This window comes from Phaenicophaeus curvirostris, chromosome 15, assembly GCF_032191515.1.
Source record: "Phaenicophaeus curvirostris isolate KB17595 chromosome 15, BPBGC_Pcur_1.0, whole genome shotgun sequence".
NCBI lineage: Eukaryota > Metazoa > Chordata > Aves > Cuculiformes > Cuculidae > Phaenicophaeus > Phaenicophaeus curvirostris.
Window position 1 is genome coordinate 17,867,372 of NC_091406.1, and position 18,647 is coordinate 17,886,018.

Here is an 18,647-nt window from a genome sequence, read left to right on the forward strand (position 1 = left end):
CAACCTGGGCCAGGGCCTCCCCACCCTCACAGCAAAACATTTCTCCTTAAGATCTCATCTCAATCTCCCCTCTTTCAGCTCAAAACTGTTCCCCTCACCCTATCCCTGTGCTCCCCGATCAAGAGCCCCTCCCCAGCTTTCCTGCAGCCCCTCAGTGATGCTAAACTACAGCAAGTGAACTCTCTAGGACTCGTGGAGCTTTAGATGCGAGCGCCCGCTCTCAGGGCTGGGCAGGCAGGCACTGTGAGCATCTCCATCAGCAGCAGCAGCTGTTACCGAACATTTCCCACTTCTACGCATGTGGATCATATCCCCACGAATCTTATTTATCCTATTGCTTCCCAAGGACTCATTTTACTGTTATGAAGCTTCCCAACAGACACAACTCTGGTTCATCCGCAGCTCTGCCTGGCCTGTCTGTGAGGGAGAAAACACGCCCTCAGCGGGACGTCGTGTCCGACTTGCAAAGGGCACGGTTGCTTAGATAAACCTTTCCGTCGGCTCAAACCAAACGGCTCCACGTCCTGCCACGGCTACCTTCCCCCTTCGCCTCAGCGCCGCCATCACAAGATGGACGCCGAGCCCCGGACTGCGCTTCCCGCGCTGCCCCGCGGCGCCGCGAAATGGCGGCTCGACGGGACTACAACTCCCGGCCGGACTACCACTCCCGGCGTGCCCCGCGCGGGGCGGTGCTCCGCTCCACTCCCCTCCCCGCCGCCAGGTCAGCGCGGCCCCGGAAGTGACCTCACTTCCGGCGGGCTGCGGCGCGGGGCGGCGGCGGCGGCGCAGGCGGAGGCTGGAGGCGGCGTGCGGGCCTGCCCTCGGCGCGCAGGTGGGGCCGGGGGGTGGGGGGGGCGGCGCGGGGGAGGGGGGGGCACTGCCTGGCCCCCGCGTCGGAGGTCGGGCTCCCTCATCCCCCAGCCTTAATCTGTCCGTCTGTCCGTCCGTGTTCCGCGACCCCCCCTCCTCCTCCTCCTCCTCCCCCCCCCGCGTCGTGTCTGTGTTTCTGCCCGTCCCCACGGCGGCCGCTTTGTTGTCTGCAGCTCCATCCGGGTCCCGGGGAGGGGCGGCGCGGGGCCTGCCGGGACGGAGCCCCCGCCGCGGGGGCGGCCATTGAGGGCGAACAAAGGGGGGCGGGGGGGCGCCGGGAGGGGCGGGGTTCGGACCAGCCTTCTCCCCCCTCCATCCCTCTCTGCCTTCCATCCCCCCCATCCCCTCCACCCGTTCATCTCCGCATCCTTTCCCCCCTCATCTCCCCATCCTTTCTCCCCCCCCCATCTCCCCGTCCTTCTCCCCCCCCCATCTCCCCCTCCTTTCCCCCCCCATTTCTCGCCCTCCTATGTCCACATCCTTTCCCATCCCCTATCCCCTCCTCCCCTATCCCCTACTCTCCCCCCACATTCTCTTCTCTCCTTGCTTCCCCCTCACCTCTCCCCACCCCCGTCCTACTCCTCTCTCCCTTATCTCCTCCCTCTCCTTTCCCCTTTCCTCCCTCCTTTCCCCTCTCCTTTCCTCTCCTGTCCTCCCCCTTCTCTCCTCTCCCGTCTTCCTTCTCTCTTCTTCTCCTCAGCCCCAGGAGCAGCCCTTGCCCCTTGGCTGGGGGCTCACTTGCCCCGCTCCCCCCCCCCTAGTTTGAGGGCTGAGGAGGTTGTTTGTGTCGGGCAGCCTTGGCATCCCAAGGAATTCCAGTGAGGAATCTCCTTATTCCACAGAGCACAATCAGCTCGCTCGATAACGCTCGCTAATCTCATTAGATACCGCCTCGCACTCCCAGCAGTGCTCGCTCCCCAACAAACATCAACACTGGCTGCTGCAGGAGCTCTGAGTGCTCCCCGCCGCACTGCAACCCCGCGTCTGCCAAACCCCGCTGTCCTCCCCCGCGTCTGGGGGCTGGAAGCACAGATCTTGGGGGTTTCCCTCTGTTTTTTCTGTCAAGGGGGAGGGGCTGGGATTTTGCCGCACGGAATTAGGCCCGCTGACCTTATCTTCTGAAGTAGGTGTTGGATAATCTTCTTGCGTGGTTGGGGTTTAAATGCAAGATCTTCAATCACAAGGCTTTGAAGTTTAATGGTGGTTGGTTGAGGGCTCTTCGTGGCTGTTAAAGCAGCAAAATTCACAGAAGCAGGTAATTAAAGATGTTCTGGAGTAACAAGTTCCACAGTTGATGCAGCAAACACTTTGACTCAGCTGAATGCCGTGTTCTTAGAAGATTTTTATTTTCTGCTTCATTCCCAAGATACAAATCCTACTTTTTTCTGTCTTGCCTTAACACTGTTCTCCCTGCCTTATTCCCACCTCCTGCCAAAATCCAGGAATAATTTGGGCTGGATCTCCAATCACATCCCTATGCAAAGTTCTCCATATTTTGTGTCCCTTAGTGCTGCTAGCATTCCGTTTCCTGTTCTAGTGTGAGGAGCTTTGACATCCTCCGCTTCCCACCTACTCCCAGATGGAAAACGTGTTATTTTTATTCACAAGGGTAGTGTAGCCTGTCGCCGTGCCTTGTTTTCAGCAGCAGCCGCCTTAGATTGTGGCTTTTTGCAAGGCTGAAGTGGCGTTTGGCTCCCCTCCTCAGAATTGCCTGTAGCTGATGACTAAAAACCTCCAATACCCGTGAAACGAGATGAATCTTGTCCTCACAAATGAGCACAGAAAGCCAACCGGTTTGTGCTTGGAACGGTGAATGGAAAGCTCCCTGTACTGTGTATTTTATCACAAGTTGCAGAAAATTAAATTATGGGGAATGCTATGAGTAAGGGGCTGGCCTGGGGCTTTCTGACTGTGCAGGGTAAGTATGGGTTGGCCTGCTTTCCTGTGGGAAAAGATCAACGGACCTGGGGCTTTGTCAGATCAACTGCAGATACTCAAGGCGAGCCTCGGGTCTTTCTTGAAGCTCATCATCCACATAGTCCCTGGGCAGTCATTGAAAAGCTGTTTCAGTCCAAACACTGAACTTCTCTTCCTTCTCTCCTGAAGCAAACAGCCCCCATTGTATGTGAGTGCTTAAGAAATTGGAAAACTAGCCTGTGATTTAGCAAATTAACCTTTCACACCTCTACACAAAGAAGTAGAGGGGACTCAGTTATTATTTTGCCCTTTACGGACTTGTCTGCCTTTTGTTCCAAAGCAGCCTGGAGTTTGGCCTGAGTGCCTAGGGCTGCTCACGCAGAGCTGTTCGACTGCGGTGGAAGTCGTAAGTGTGCAGAAAGCCCAGCGGAACGTTAGTATCAAGATCCACTCCACAAAGAAAAGGGGAAAACACTTGCCAGTTAAAAAAAATAGAAGAGAAGAAATTAGGGTTTTTAGACTGAGGTCTTTTATTTCTTTTAGCCTGTCCCGTTTGTCAGCTTGTGAACAGCTGAAGTTGCTTAAAGCAATTTCAAGCTCGAACTGAAGTGTTAAATGCGCAGAGTCTTTTCCTGTTTTGTGTTAAACGCTGCCAGTAATGTGTTGCAGGTTTGTTTTGAAAGAACATCAAAAAGAACCTGTATTCTCTGGTGAGAATACCCGGGCTCTGCTCCCATTTGTTGCGCTTCCTAGGGAGCCGAAGTGACTTCCGTGCTTGGGTTTGCTTTTGATTTAAAAACCTGGGATGGAGCAAACCAGGCGGGTTCCTTTTTCTCTGTGCTTTCTTTAACTGACGGTTTGGACGTGACAAGGCTTTGGGCTGGTGTTATCAAGAATACATTCTGAACCAAAACTTGCATTAATTCCATATATAATAGGACCAACTGAAACATAAAGAGAAAATACTAGCTGCTACGTGATAAGCTGTGTACTCTGGTAACAATGGAGGCTGTATTTTCATAGGACCATGGAATGGTTTGCGTTGGGAGGGACCTCAAAGCCCATCCAGTTCCACCCCCCTCCCATGGGCAGGGACACCTCCCACTGGATCAGGTTGCTCCAAGCACCGTCCAACCTGGCCTTGAATGTTTTGATAACCTCTTCTCCAAATTTTTTTTTTCCTCTCAAATTTTTTGATAGGCAGACAATGAGCTAAAAGGTTGATTTGAGAAGAAAATATAAATATTTTCACTCACTGCTGTGTTGTTTCATTGTGAATTTTTAGCACTGGAAAGACATTCAAGTTAGGTTGTTTTGAGCATATTGTCTCACGTACACTGTTAAAAAAAACGAGCACTGCCAGTATTAATATCTAAAACCACTCGGCTTGTCCGGTGTCGATATCTGTGCTTAAAAAAACAGCAGTGTTGTCTTGTTTGGTTCCTGACACAAATCAGATTTTGGATTAGAACCCATGCTCTGAGCGGGCCTGGGGCCCTGAGCTCAGAGTCAGGAGCTTCAAGCAGCTCATGAGCCCAGAGGAAAGGCTGCAAGACCATTCTTTTGACAAGGGGCCAGGCCAGATGTGGGTTTGTCCCGCTTTTGGTTGTGGAGAGGTGGAACAAAACTTGCTCACCAAGTGTCCCATCCTCCCTGGAGTTGGGGACGCTGCGGTATCAGGTATCACGGGCACACAGAAATGTCCTGTGCTCTCTCCAGCTGTGACTTAATCCGTGCTAATGAAGTGGGATGAGAGGCGAGCACGTCCCAATGGGACCTGACGGGGTTGTCTTCACCTGGAGCTTCCCAGTCTGTGGGCGTTTGCTGATGAGGGAGCTGTAAGAACTGGTGTTCTGGCTTGGCTCTGCAAGGAGTTGGTGCCTAATGGTTTCTGCCTCGCTTGCAGGGTTTCCCAGCAGTGAAAGCTGGTTCTTGTGGTCACAAAGAACATCTCATAACTGAATTTGGGTGGGCTAAAAGTCACACCCGTCCCAGGTACCCCTGGAAACGCCCTCAAGCGCTGCTCTGAAACAGCCTGGACACTGGGCAGTGCGGTGTGTGAAACTCGGGTGGGAGCTGGAAGAGGCTTTGGAACACAAGTTTTCCTTTTGTTTCTTACGCATTACTTTAAGTATTTTCCTGCTGGCAAGTACGTGTGCTTCTTGGCTTTCCAGTCCCTTTTTGTCAGCCTTGGTGCTTGGCAATTGCTAATTTAGGAAGTTAATTAGTCACTTGAATCCGCATGCAATGGAAATGGTGTTTCTAATACTCTTTTACTTATGGTGATTAGCGGAGCTTCTCTGCGGCGGTCCCAGCGAGGCTACCTGGAGCTGTGGGATTGCAGCCCTCCCTTGGGCTGGGCTTGTGCAGAAGAAGGGTGCTGGGCAGATCTGCATGTTCTTAATTACTGCCTTTCTTAATTGCAGACTTCAAATTAAAGACGCAGCCATGAAAGATCCAAGTCGCAGCAGTACCAGCCCAAGCATCATCAGTGAAGATGTGATCATTAATGGTCATTCTCACGAAGATGACAATCCCTTTGCGGAGTACATGTGGATGGAAAACGAAGAGGAATTTAACAGGCAGGCAAGTAATTTCTAATTTCCTTCAATAAATGCCTTGTGATGTGCCTTACTGCATTCTAGCTGAGGTGCAGCAGCTTCGCAAACCAGGATTAGAGTCTGAGGATCCTTTAGAGGTGAAGGGTTTAGATAGACTTGCTAGAACAAACCTGGGGAGGGGATAGACCCGTGCTTCTCTGATAATAAATACTTGTTTTCTGTAGTCTTGGTTGAAAATATGGGAAGTATGGCATGTTCTAATGCAGGCAAGAGGGAGGGAAAAATATAGTTGTCAGGCTTTGCGGCACTTTGAAAGGGACAGATTTTGCGGAGCTGTGGGGGTTTTATGTGTGCAATCACGCCAACTGTGGTAGTTCTGAACTGGCTGCATCCAGGAGCATTCCTGCCTTGTCAACAGAGCTGTTGCTCCAAAAGGAGTTACCGAACATAGCTGTTGGGTGACAGTCCTGTCTGTTGCTTAATACTCGAGTGCCTCACAGCTGGCCTTTGCAGTCAGGTTGGAAGGAGGCCTTTCCTTCATCTCTCACCTTGCATCTGGGCAGTTTTCTCTCCTGCAGAGGCTGGGAACACTCTGCCTCTTTCCAACCCCCTTTCTTAATCAAAACTTGATCTCAGTACTCAAGTAGCTGATTTCTCTGCGCTCCAGCACAGTCTGGCTGTGCTGAAGTCTGAGCTGCTGGACTAGGGTATGTCTGCTGCACTCCATGTTGGCTGATGGTCAGGCACAAAGCTAATTGGAAATTCGGGATGCTTGTAAATTCTAAATTCCCTTGTGAGTGTGCCAGAATGGTCTCGGTGCTGGTTCCTGCTCAGTGGGTTTCTCCTCCGAGAGGCTGTGCCATGGTTAGCATCAGGGATGCGTAGTGCTTGGGGAAGAGCCTGAGAGCTGTGCTGTGAATGAGCTGTTTTTCAGGTACAGACTCGCTTTTCAGGGAAGAGGAAAGGTGGAAGCATGAGGGAGGGATGGTCTTATCCAGGCAGGTGAATGCTGTGCAATGAGCTGGTCACCTGCTGCTTCAGGTGCATCTCTAGGCACGTGAACAAGTTAAACTGGGATGGAAAATTCTAATGGGCAGGATTAATATCGGGATATTTGTGGAATTAAACATTATTTGGCACTTGTGGAGCTGCCGTTGGAGGCACCTGTAGGTGTTAGACCCCTGGAGCTGGGCAGCCCCTGCTGTGATCCCAGTTTGTGGCTGTGTGCCCTCCGCTGCCTTTTGCCCACTCGCAGGCTGGAGGCAGTGCCTCACAAGGAGGATTGATTGGAGACTGCTGTCTGTGCCAGGGGGTGTTCCAGGGGGAATTACTGTGCTGGTGTTTGCTGTGGGGTTGGGAATTTTTGGACAGTGACTCGGGGGGGTATGGTGGTGAGTCCCTGTTGCCAAAAGCTGTGTGTCTTGCGCACCAAGCCTGGTGAGAGTGTTTGCCCCAGGCACAGGGGACATGGTATTTACAGGAATTCTGAACTCTGGTGTTAACATTTTTGATCTAGGATTTGTGGTATGTAACTGAATTTGCACTGCAGGATGGAGTATGTGTTTGATTTCAGAGTGGAAGGATGGATAGGAAAACTTGTTTGAGCTTCCACTGAGTGAATTTTAAAATCTGCCCTGAGTCATTTTTCTGCTCCCTTGTGTCTGACAAGTCATTCACACCAGCTTCTATTACACCGCTTTCCACTCTGTGATGCAGGACTTGGAAAATATGTCAGGATGAACTCCCTCCAGAGCTTGTTTACTGAACAACCAGGCAAAACTTTCCCTCACTCTTTGCCATGCGCGTCAGTTCTGCAATACTGATTTGTCCTGCCTGTACTACAGCGGGTCAACCCTCCTACCTGCCAAGTTCATGTGAAGTTCCTTAGGATCACTACATTGGGTGTATGCAGGATCTACAGCTGAGGAGAACCTGCTTGCTCCAAATAACAGGCGGTGGTTATTTTCTTCACAGGAATCTTGCAGCACACTTTCCTAGGCAGTGTGCCCGCCCGCACATGTTGTCCCTTGTTCCCTTCCTCGTACTTGCAGTGAGTTCAGTCCAGACTAGTTGGTACAACTGGCAATTTTACTTGTAACTGACAATTTCCTTCTCCTTCATCTCGTAACGAGCTCCAAATAAAACAGCCAGGGCTGGGGCGTTCTCCTGACGTTCCCTTTTAACTGCAGCCCAAGCTCCTGAGACAAAGCATTTCTCACTTGTCTTCCCACAGCACAGGTGTGGAGTTCTGTGGAAAGCCCTTTTGCGTCCGTAGGAAGAAGGTCAGCTGGGTGCACAGGCACGTAGTATCATAGAATTGTTTGGGTTGGAAGGAACCTTAAAGATCATCCATTTCCAACCCCCCTGCCATGGGCAGGGACACATCCCACTAGATCAGGTTGCCCAAGGCCCATCCAACCTGGCCTTGAACACCTCCAGGGATGATACTCGCAGAAAGTTTGTTATTGAAGGGGTTTCTTCTCATTGTACAGATCGAAGAGGAGTTGTGGGAAGAAGAATTCATTGAGCGCTGTTTCCAGGAGATGCTGGAAGAAGAGGAGGAACACGAATGGTTTATTCCAGCCCGTGATCTCCCACAAACAATGGATCAAATCCAGGACCAGTTCAATGACCTTGTTATCAGTGACAGCTCATCACTGGAGGATCTGGTGGTAAATCCCCTTTCTCATCATATCTCTAAAATCTGCCACCTCTCTTTGTCCAAGGCTGATTTTATTGCTGATAATGGCAAGAGAAAATCCCATTAGGCGTAGCCAGAGGTTCTTGAACTGTGCCTGGCTGTGGTGGAGGGGAGATGCGGAACGGTTGGGTGAGGGATGGTTCTTGCAGCACCATGAGGATTCAGTGGTTTTCTTCATAACCACACGGTGCCTTTTCCAGGCCACAGCATAAATCCGGGTGGCTCTGGGCAGTGCAGAGTCCGTTACAAGGGAACGGCAGGGCCGGGACACACTGACCCTGTGAAGTGCTGTGCGGTGACAGGACTGCAGGCGCTTAATTCGGCATCTGGTAGCGCTTGGGTAGATGTTCTGAGGTCGGGTTTGGATCATGTGAGCCACAGCAGATCTCTCTGTGGAAATGCCAAGGGAAAAGCAGCTAAACTATGATCATTTCCCTCTTTTGTGCCGCCTGACGTTTGGTCCAGGGCTTAACTAGAAGGAAAAGGCTGTGTGTGCGTGTTTCTCCTAACAAAATATGAAGTTACTGACACAGAGTACAAAACCCACACTGTTGTGTCACGCAGCGGCTGTGAATTCCAATGCAAACCGTGACTTTTCCAGGCTTAAGCAGCTGCAGGCTGCAGTTTTAAACTGAATTAAATCACAGGAGCCTAATGCTCCATTTCTTTACGACTGAGAGTTCGTTTTGGAGATGCAGCCTGCCTACCCATAATTGCAGGGCTTGCCCATGGGAGGACAGGCTAGTCCCAGGCACGGGAATGTAAAGAATCTATACACTGCTCATATACGTTAAATTGCACTTAAATTCCTGAAACAAGTCTCCTCTTGCTTAAATAAGCAAGATTTAAAAACCTCACAGCTCGTTCTAACAGCTCAACTTCAGAAAAAGCTGTTTCAGCACTAGGTGAAGTCGCTGTATTTGGTGCATGCCTGGGGTGCTCGTTTGTTATTTTCTGAGCCCTCATCTGTCTGAATCGCCCCAGTGGTGCTAAGGAGGGACGGATAATTTGGGGACTAGCGCAGAGGTGTGGGCTTTTCTACTGATTATAGAGACTTTTAGACCTTATTTCATGCCTGACTGTTGCTCTAAATCCGTACACTCCCCGCCTAGCTTTGTATTCAGCTCGAGGATGAAGTGATTCAACTGGACTTCTGTTTTTCCCTTCCTCAGGTCAAGAGTAATCTGAATCCAAACGCAAAGGAGTTTGTTCCTGGGGTGAAGTACTTAAATATTTGAGTAGACTGGGCCCTCTCTTGGTGGATGTAGCACAATTTCCACACTGTGAAGCCAGTATTAGAAGATTTAATTGTAAAAGCTCTCTCTTCTTGTCACTGTGTTACACTTATGCATTGCCAAAGTTTTGTTAGTCTTGCATGCTCAATAAAAGTGCTGAGACTGTTATTAAGTAAACCTATCAAAAGTTTAATGGAACCATATATCGGGCCCTGGCTCTCTCGCAGGAGGCAGTGAGGTAAGAAGCACCAGTCAAAGTACCATGGCTACAAAACCTTCTGCAGACTCTGTCGCTTTAAACAGGACTTGGAATTCGCTAAGGGTGGTCTGTTTTTAACTCGAGATGTGTTAACTGGTGCTAGTTTGCACCTGATAATGCCTTAACTTAAAAATGACAGCAAGGAGATCTGATTGTTATGCAAATTAGCTAACTTTCCTTTGAAATATCAGCATTGTACTAATGTTAATTTTTCCCCTTAAAACCCTCATGCTCCTTTTAGGCAGCGTGAGCTCTAACAGAAATGTTACAGACCTGTACAGAGTCGTAGATTCAGCTCCTGAACTGACATCCAGGTGATCGGAAGGAAGAAATTCCCTGCCCTTTGCCATATGTGATCATGTTAGAAACGTTTCACCTCCTAATGACCTTAAAGGAGATGAGTTTCACCACGATTTCTTCCAAGACTCCTGTTCCGTACGTGGCACCGCCTGTGTAACTTTTAGCGTACGACTTTATTACAGCTAGATTTAACCCGGAGAACCCTAGCATTAGTGATTTGAGTGGTGCTTTGCCCTTGCTTTGTTTAATCATCACTACACAATAGTCTACAGCACGACGACTTTGTTTTGGTTTTTTTTTTTTTCCTTTTAATAAAGCTAGAACAGTTTTGGCTTCTTAAACTTCATACTCGGGTAGGTTAAGCTGCCATACGTGTTCAGTGTGAATAGTGTTTAAGTTGAAAATATTGTAAAAAAATTATATTTTTTCAAAAATATTTAAAAAAATAAATAATAGTAGAACTGAAGTGGTGGCGGTGGTGGTGTCTCGCGGCTGTGCCTGGTGTGGAAACGCATCTGGCAGCGCAGGAGGAAGAGCTGATGGCACAGGTGTGGTACCCGTGGGCTGTTTGTAACATGATAGCCCAGAATAAGCATCAAGTTGGGCTCTTGACTGCTCTTTGCTTTTTACGTGCTCACCTAGGTATATTTTGCTTCAGTCTCACTGCGGCTCATCCCAGTTCTACTCTGCTGGCTGTGGGGGCAGGTCTGGGTGGCAGGGAGCCGCGTTCTCAGCCTGCTGACCGGCTGTCAGGGCTTCGGCACAGCAGCTGCGCTCCAGGGCTGCTCTCGCTCCCCCAAACCCACGGCTGCAGGAGCCTGGGGGCAAGCGGTGTGCCTGCTGCACTCCTCTGGTACCAGGTGATCTGCTCCTGCTCCTTAACTGCCTGCTATCGTTAACATCTTGTTGAGGTTTTTAAGCTCTGATTAAACTGAACAGGTACGCCTCAGCCATTACGTGATCCTGCAGGGCAGGAAGGATGAGATGAAGCTGTTGAGCAGGTGTTTGCCTACAGCAAAACCACTTCGCGGCGTCAGGCTTGCTACAGGTGGGAGAACTGCTCTTGGAGGAACTTGCTCAGGCCAACTCATTTTGCTGTGGCTCTCCCAAGTGTTATTGGCAATTAGAGAATCGTGGAAGGGGTTGGGTTGGAAGGGACCTCAAAGCCCATCCAGTTCTAGCCCGTTCCAGCCCCAGGGACACCTCCCACTGGACCAGGTTGCTCCAAGCCCCATCCAGCCTGGCCTTGAACACCTCCAGGGATGGGGCAGTCACCACTGCTCTGGGCAGCCTGGGTCATCCTCACGTGAAAGAATTATCCCAGGCTCCTTGCTGAGCATTGCCTTCCCTTTTCCTATCCTGAGACCTGGTTTCTCTAGAGGCACGAGACTGTCCTGGTTGTTTCCATGACCCGGAGAGAGGAGCACCTTAAGTCAGAAGGTCAGGAAATACCTTGCTGCATGCCCTGGCTTATGCAGGAGTGGGAGTTTCCCTGGAGAAGCCCGTCTGGGTTGGCAGCGTGAGCCCCTTGTGGGGTGTCAGCTGGGTGCGATTCGCTCGGGGTGGCTGGCAACGCAATGTGGCTGCTGGGAGCCAGCTGCTTGTGACACAGCCAGCCCTGCCATGCTCTGCTGTCTCCGCTTTGTTTTCCCTGCCGTATCCCAGCCAACTCCATAGCGGGGGGAGGTTCACTGATGGGATCTCCCATACGAGGACAGGCTGAGAGTTGGGGTTGTTCAGCCTGGAGAAGAGAAGGCTCCGAGGAGATCTCATAGTGAGCTTCCAGTGCCTGAAGGGGCTACAAGAAAGCTGGGAAGACTATGTTTACAAAGGCTTGGAGTGATAGGATGAGGGGTAACGGGTATAAACTGGAGACGGGCAGATTTAGACTGGACATAAGGAGGAATTTCTTCATGCTGAGGCTGCCCCATCCCTGGAGGTGTTCAAGAGCAGGTTGGATGGGGCTTGGAGCCCCTGATCCAGTGGGAGGAGACCCTGCCCATGGCAGGGGTGGGACTGGATGGGCTTCGAGATCCATTCCAACCCAAACCATTCCATGATTCTGTGACCTCCCCTGCCTGGCGCTCTGTGCTGGGATGGAGCTGCCGTGCTTCGTCAGCTCTGTGTTGGGTTTGGGGTCTGTGGCTGGAACAGAGCTGGCAGCGCTCCGCTTTCTTGCTGTTTGCGCAGCCGTGGGGCTTTCTCTCGCTCCAGTCCCAGCTGGGGGTGGGCTGCATCGTGGAGCTAAACCCAAGCTCATTGGGCACTGGCAGAGGCTGCCCAGGGAGGTGGTTGAGTCACCTTCCCTGGAGGGGTTTAAGGGACAGGTGGACGAGGTGCTGAGGGGCATGGTTTAGTGGTTGATAAGAATAGTTGGACTTGATGATCTGGTGGGTCTCTTCCAACCTGGTGATTCTGTGATTCAGCAGTGGGTTTGACTTCATCAGTCGTTGCAATGAGGCCGTCGGCTGCCTTCTGTGTCTGCTGCTGCTGCAAACCAGCCGGGATAAAGCTGTCTGTGAGCATAGCCCATGGCAGGGCAGCTTTACCAAGGGCCAAGAGCCACCTCTCCCACTGCCAAATCCCACCACATATGTTGTTGCTGGGGCTGGATGAAATCCAATGCGTCTCCATGTTGAGCAGCCTGGGAGGGAAAGCTGTGGAGCCTTCCCAGTGCAGAAGGGACGAGGGAACGGTGCAGGACACAGCAAAGACCCTGATAAGGCAGGTGGGCTTGAACTTTTTATTCTTTTAATGTATGATCTCAAAATAGGCATCGCAATGCTGGTGTGGAGCCTGCCCCCTGCACAGAGCTCGCGTCAGCCGAGGGCACCGCGTGGAAGTCCGTGGCCCCGGGTGGGAGCTGCTGGCCCCTGCGGTGGCTAATGAGCTTGGGAAGTGCCAAGCGAGTCTCGAGCAGCCTCGGCTGGAAGTGGAGCAAGGACACACGGATGCCCTGGGCGCTTGGGTTATCGCTGACAGACAGCTTGGAGTTTCCCTAGCCCTGTGTTTGAGGCGAGCACCTTGGCTTTGGATGTGGCAGGTGCTAACGAGCTCGACAGCACCCGTGGGAGCTCGGCTCGGCTTCTCCGGCGCCAGGGTGCGAGCTCTCCCTTCGCTCAGACCTTGGTGCACACGGAGAGCCCGTCTGCCGTGTCCTGCGCATCCGCGGCCGCCGTGCCGCTGCCCTTGGCCCGCGCCTTAAACCCGGTGAACAGCGGGCAGATGGGCACGTGCTTCAGCCAGCGGCTCCTCCTCACCGCGCTCATCCCGAAGGGGAAGTCGTAGCTCTTCAGGCTGGCTTTCGACGCGCTGTCCGAGTGCGCACCCGCCTTCCACTGCACCAGCCCGCGCTCCTCCTGCGTCCCTGCGGCAGCCGGCACCGCCTCAGCCGAGACCCTGACCCCTGCCTGAGCCGGGATGCCCGGCTTCAGCCCCTTCTCCCCACCTCTCGCAGCTCTCACCGCGAACGAATCCGTCTCCAACCCTCCCGCTGGCTCCGCGTGCTTTAATTACCCGGGATGGTGTTGTCCAGGACGAAGGCGATGGTCCCCCCGACGAACATCTCCGTTGTCAGCAGCACCGTCAGGATCTGGTCCAGCTCGGGGACACCTGCGAGAGCGCGGGGACTGAGCCGGAGCGCGCTGCGATAAGCCGGATTTAATTAATTATTGCTTACCCTTGCGCCTGTGAGATCTGCCCGCTCCTCACCCCGAACACCCGAGGCCGGGGCTCCTCGTGCCGGGCGGTACCTGTGTTAATGGCCCTGGGGTTGGAATCCAGGTAGTTTGGCAGCGTCAGGCCGAAAAACATGGCAAAGCCCAGCACGAAGAGGTTGCGGGAGGAGTTCATGTCGACGAACTGGAGGTTGGAGAGGCCGACGGCCGTGATCATGCCTGCCGGCGGAGACAGCAGCGGGGTTGTGGGCAGCCAGGGCAGCCTCAAACCCACCCTGCGTCCCTGGGGCTCGCCAGCCCTCGAATCCCTGTGGAAAGGGCCCGTGGCCGCTAGCAGCGCCGAGGGCTCGACCGGCCGAGGTTACCGAACAAGGTGCAGAACATCCCGCCGAGGATGGGGTCGGGCAGCGAGGCGAACAGCGCCGTGAACTTGCCGACGGTGCCCAACACGAGCATGATGCCGGCCCCATACTGGATCACCCGGCGGCTCCCCACCTGCATGGAGACACCGGGAGCTGGGGATGGTGCCCGTTCGCCCCGGCTGAGCTGGGACCCGGCCCCGGTACCTTCGTGATGCCCAGGACGCCGATGTTGGGGCTGGAGGAGGTAGAGCCGTTGCCGGTTCCCAGCAGCCCCGCGATGATGCAGGAGATGCCCTCGGTGAAAATGCCCCTGGGGAACGACGCAAAGGGACCGGTCCCCACCACGGCTCTCCCGCAGCATCCCCGCTCGGTGCTGCGGTGCGGGGGGCGTCTCGCCGTACCGGTTAATGGCGTGCACGGGGGGCGGCGGGGCTCCCGCCAGCCGCGCGCAGGAGTAGTAATCCCCGATGGACTCGATGATGCCGGCCAGCGTGGCGCTGAACATGCCCAGCACAGCTGCCGAGGTCACCGTGGGCAGCCCCCACTGGCCTGGCGGGGGGCAGAGTGGGGTGTCGGGGTTCCCCCGGTGCTCACCGGTGCCGCTCTGGGGGCTGCCCGGCCCCGGTGATGCTGCACCAGGTCCCTGCATCCCCCAGGACGAAGTGGGGAGCTGGTCACTGCGGGGCTGCTCGGCACTCACAGGGGTAGGGAACCCGAAACCAGGGTGCCACGGAGAGGATCTCGCCACGAGCGTCCGTCCGGGCCTTGTAGCCGTACGCCTCGGGCCGGCTGGGGAAGACGTCGGTGCACGTCAGCACGTAGCACAGCAGCCACACCACCATGATGGCCAAGATGATCTGCAGGGACAGAGACCCGGCGCTGCTCACCAAGCCCTGGATGGAAAAGGAGGGCAGTTGGGGAGCAGCCGGTCCCTACCGGGAACATCTTGAAGATCTGGACGCGAAGCAGGACGAAGCCTTTTCCCCGCCGGTAGCCGGGCAGGCACACCGGGGTGTGCCGCAGGTACTGGGCAAAGAGGACGATCAAGAACATGGTCCTGGGTGAGGAGGCAGAGGAAGTCACTCACGGCCCCGGTGTGTTCCTGGATTCCCCGCCTCGTGCCCCGTCCCTGTGCCCTACAGCGCCGCGATGCCCCAGTGGGAGCCGGCTCGCTCGCCAGCCGCGTGGAAGACGGAGAGGCCGATGAGGGAGACGGTGGGGGTGACGGTGAGCGGCCCAATGTAGCTGAGCAGCGCCCCGGGGAGCCCCAGCAGCCCGATGGCCACCTCCACCAGGCTGGACACCACGATGGCTCCTTGGATCTGCAGGGAGAGGGGCCGGTGAGCAGCTTGCTGGGGGGTGTCGGTGTCCCCGGGGGTGCCGGCGGGATGTACCTCGCGCATGCGGGGCTGCCAGACGTGGGAGGTGTTGAGCGGCAGCGTCCAGTTGCCGTAGATCTGCTCTGGGGATGGAGGGGGGCGAGGTGGTTCCTGGGGTGTGGTGGGAGCAGCCGGACCCCCCGCGCACCCTCTCTGCCCTCACCTTCAGGCGGGCATTGCCACTTCTCCAGGGCCAGGATGGATTTGGCGGGGACGAGGAAGGCCAGTGCGCTCGCCTGGAAGAGGGGCAGCCTGGGGAGGGCGAGAGGGGATGCTGGAACCTGCATCCTGGGGATGGGCAGGGGGGTCCCCACCGTGGCCGCAGCTCTACCTGATGCCCACGGTGGTTTGGATGAGGGTGGTGACCCCGACACAGGTGAAGATGGTGCCGATGAGGTAGCTGACGGTGAGCTGATCCTTGCCCACGCACAGACTCTCGGCCAGCAGGAAGGGGATGGCGATGGTGCCGCTGAAGCAGGTCAGGTAGTGCTGGGGGGGTGAGGGGGGCTCAGTGTGTGCCGTGGGGCACCCCGCACCGTGGGGAGCAGGGGCCCTCCCCTTCCAGGTCGTACCTGGAAGCCGAGCAGGATGCAGAGGTACCAGGGGGGCACGTCCTCGATCTTGTAGAGCATGTCCACCTCTGTCTGTGGGGACACAGTGCCCTGAGCGGGGGGCACAGCTCAGCCCTGGGGGACACGGGATCCCCCACACCATCCCCGGCGGTGGCACAGGGACCTCTGCGCCCCCAGGTTTGGTGGGGCTCCTGGCTAACCGATGTCCATCCGTTGGGCGTTACGGAGGATCGGGGTGGGCACTCACCCTGCCCGCCGCGGGCTGCTCCTTCCCGGGGGGACGTGGGGCGCCGGCCGTGGCCAGAGCCGCGTTCCCGTTCTGGCAGCAAAGGCGAGGCGGGAGCTGGGTCAGTGTTGTCCCCGTGTTCCATGGGAACAGGGCTGGGCTCTGCCCCAGGGACGCCAGTGCCACTGCTCAGCTCTGACCCTGAGAGGGCTCGGGGCTCCAAACATCGCCATGGTTTGTCCCCAGGGGAGGATGGATGGCGGTCCCCACCGGCCCTGGGCACCCGGACCACCCCGCGGGTGCTGGAATGGGTGGCAAAGCTGGTCCCAGCGGCAGCATTGTGGCACATGCCTTTGGTCCAGGGCTTCACCACAGTCCCCGAGGTCACCCAGACCCTTGTCAGCCCCGGCTGCGCATCACCGGGGCCAGAACCCCCGACCACCCACCTGCCCGCTGCCCCAGGACATGGCTGAGGGGATGGGGATGGGGAAGGGAGCAGGGGTAGGGATACAAGAATGGGAATGGGGATGGGGACAGGGGTGGGAGCAGGGGTGAGGATGCAGTAATGGGAATAGGGATGGGGACAGGGATGGGATGGAGCCTGCATTCACCTGGGGCTGAGCCAGGTCTCCCGAGGGGGTCCCCATCCTGCAGCAATGCGGCCCTGGCCACGATGTCACCGCACGAGGGGTTTTATGGCTGTGGGAAGGACTTTAGCCAGCAGCCAGGCCGGGCCGAGGCGTGGGGTGGCGGGCTGGAAGGCGACCATTGGCTGTGGGTTGTGAAACCGGGGAGCGCTACCTTGGGGACGGATCAGCTATTAACTCCTTTAATTAGGGCTGGCACCGCCGATGGGGCTGGGATGCAACCGCCACTGACACTGCGTTGGTAGAACATTAGAACCAGTGGGTTACAGAGTAATTCCCGGCTTGCGGGGGGTCCCGGCTGCCACCGCCATCGTCCCGGTCTATCTGGGTATCCAGGGATGGTGGCGGCGCCGGCGTTGGGTGATGCCGGGAAGGCGTGTGTCGGCGCTCGCTGGGGACGAAGTCGGCTCCGAAGGTCACCGGGGCATTAAGCATTAACCGTGCCAGGGCTACAGCTCGTTCTGCGTCGCCTTGCGGGGGGCTGGTGCCCCGGCCTTGGTGCCGGCGCAGGCTCCCTTCTCGCCGTGGCACAGCAGCTCCCGCAGCGCCGCCGCGCCCCGCCGGTGCGCCCCGTAGATCTGCGCCTCTCCCCGCTCGCCCACGTAGCCGTGACACATCTTGGCCAGCCTGCGAGGAGCCAGAGACGGTCACACCATGTCCCCCAGCCGTGACGGCGAGGAGACGGTGCCCAGCATCCCCCGTCACTGCCATCCACCAGCATCCCCCGACTTACCGGCTCGGCCAAGGTCCCCCCGTCACCATCACGGTCATGAGCTCCTGTCTCGGCAGCCCCGGTCCCGCCAGCCGCTTCTCCCCATCCAGCTCCTGCACCCCATAACTGTGGGGAGAGACAGGGGCTGGGGACACCCTGGTTCCTGGGGCTGGGGACACCCCTGTTCCTGGGGCTGGGGACAACCTGGTTCCTGGGGCTGGGGACACCCTGGTTCCTGTTGTTGGGAACAGCCTGGTTCCTAGGGCTGGGGACACCCTGGTTCCTGGGGTTGGGGACATCTTGGTTCCTGGGGCTGGGGACTCCCTGGTTCCTGGGGTTGGGGACATCTTGGTTCCTGGGGCTGGGGACTCCCTGGTTCCTGGGGTTGGGGACATCTTGGTTCCTGGGGCTGGGGACACCCTGATTCCTGCGGTTGGGGACATCTTGGTTCCTGGGGCTGGGGACTCCCTGGTTCCTGCGGTTGGGGACATCTTGGTTCCTGGGGCTGGGGACTCCCTGGTTCCTGGGATTGGGAACATCTTGGTTCCTGGGGCTGGGGACACCCTGGTTCCTGGGATTGGGAACATCTTGGTTCCTGGGGCTGGGGACACCCTGGTTCCTGGGGTTGGGGACATCCCCGTCCTTGGCGTCACCCCCATCCCTGGTAGATGCCCCACTCACCTCTCCCAGCCCTGAGAGCAGGTCCTCTCCAGCACCTCCATGTAGTCAGACTCACTCAGCGCTTTCTTGCCCTGCTTCCCCTCTGCCCTGCGCAGCTGCTCCTCGATCTGGGGTGAAAAAGCACAGAAACCAGCCGGTGAGGGCGGCAGCCTCCCCGTGACCCTGCTCGCCTTCCTTTCAGCCCCAGCTAAAGCCCTTTAGCACGGGGCGATGGGTCCGTGAGTTCTTTCTGTCCCCAAAGGGCTTTTTTGGGGTGCGGGTGGGGGGCACCCATCGGTGGGTGCCCCAAGGGACGCACCAGGAGCTTCCCCGCGAGGGTCTCCCAGGTGCCGTGTCCCCAGTTCCCACCTGGAAGGCGATGGCTTGGCAGGCGTCGCAGCGCAGGGATTGGGGCATGTGGGGCGAGAGCCGCTCCTCGGAGCTGAGCTGAGGCGCGGGGATGGAGATGGAGGGGCTGCCGCACATGTCCTCGGCCCCCGACCCCGACACCAAGCTGAGCGCCAGCCAGGCTGCCAGCGCCGGCTGCATCCTGCCGCGAGTGCCGGGGC

General features: G+C 56.2%; 3 protein-coding genes across 3 annotated transcripts; 1 reads left to right on the forward strand and 2 right to left on the reverse strand.

The window, feature by feature from the left end:
- Nucleotides 1–724: 724 nt before the first annotated feature.
- PAIP2 (poly(A) binding protein interacting protein 2) lies at nucleotides 725–10,309 on the forward strand. Its single transcript, XM_069869690.1, has 4 exons — nucleotides 725–832; nucleotides 5,214–5,373; nucleotides 7,841–8,020; nucleotides 9,222–10,309. Exons 2-4 carry the CDS (start codon nucleotides 5,236–5,238, stop codon nucleotides 9,285–9,287), a joined length of 384 nt encoding a protein of 127 aa, XP_069725791.1. The 5' UTR covers nucleotides 725–832; nucleotides 5,214–5,235; the 3' UTR covers nucleotides 9,288–10,309.
- A 2,268-nt stretch (nucleotides 10,310–12,577) lies between these two features.
- On the reverse strand, nucleotides 12,578–16,828 carry SLC23A1 (solute carrier family 23 member 1). The gene is given in 16 exon segments (XM_069869697.1): nucleotides 12,578–13,210; nucleotides 13,360–13,455; nucleotides 13,596–13,739; nucleotides 13,886–14,015; nucleotides 14,087–14,192; nucleotides 14,284–14,431; nucleotides 14,583–14,739; nucleotides 14,819–14,939; nucleotides 15,023–15,204; nucleotides 15,277–15,344; nucleotides 15,425–15,513; nucleotides 15,593–15,750; nucleotides 15,834–15,940; nucleotides 16,077–16,152; nucleotides 16,671–16,750; nucleotides 16,753–16,828. Coding segments are annotated over 16 exon segments (1,986 nt in total). The 3' UTR covers nucleotides 12,578–12,962.
- Nucleotides 16,829–17,146: 318 nt separating this feature from the next.
- On the reverse strand, nucleotides 17,147–18,647 carry MZB1 (marginal zone B and B1 cell specific protein). The gene is made up of 4 exons (XM_069869686.1): nucleotides 18,448–18,647; nucleotides 18,100–18,206; nucleotides 17,440–17,544; nucleotides 17,147–17,333 (listed from the first exon to the last, which is right to left on the reverse strand). Exons 1-4 carry the CDS (start codon nucleotides 18,625–18,627, stop codon nucleotides 17,156–17,158), a joined length of 570 nt encoding a protein of 189 aa, XP_069725787.1. The 5' UTR covers nucleotides 18,628–18,647; the 3' UTR covers nucleotides 17,147–17,155.

Excerpts from the sequence above, each read along its gene's own strand:
- PAIP2 (XM_069869690.1), top strand. The coding sequence starts at position 5,236 with ATGAAAGATCCAAGTCGCAGCAGTACCAGCCCAAGCATCATCAGTGAA. Across the intron at positions 5,374-7,840 it reads AAGAGGAATTTAACAGGCAG|ATCGAAGAGGAGTTGTGGGA; the intron begins GCAAGTAATTTC and ends CTCATTGTACAG. Across the intron at positions 8,021-9,221 it reads CATCACTGGAGGATCTGGTG|GTCAAGAGTAATCTGAATCC; the intron begins GTAAATCCCCTT and ends TCCCTTCCTCAG.
- MZB1 (XM_069869686.1), bottom strand. The coding sequence starts at position 18,627 with ATGCAGCCGGCGCTGGCAGCCTGGCTGGCGCTCAGCTTGGTGTCGGGG. Across the intron at positions 18,207-18,447 it reads GCCAAGCCATCGCCTTCCAG|ATCGAGGAGCAGCTGCGCAG; the intron begins GTGGGAACTGGG and ends TTTTCACCCCAG. Across the intron at positions 17,545-18,099 it reads TGCTCTCAGGGCTGGGAGAG|TTATGGGGTGCAGGAGCTGG; the intron begins GTGAGTGGGGCA and ends CTCTCCCCACAG.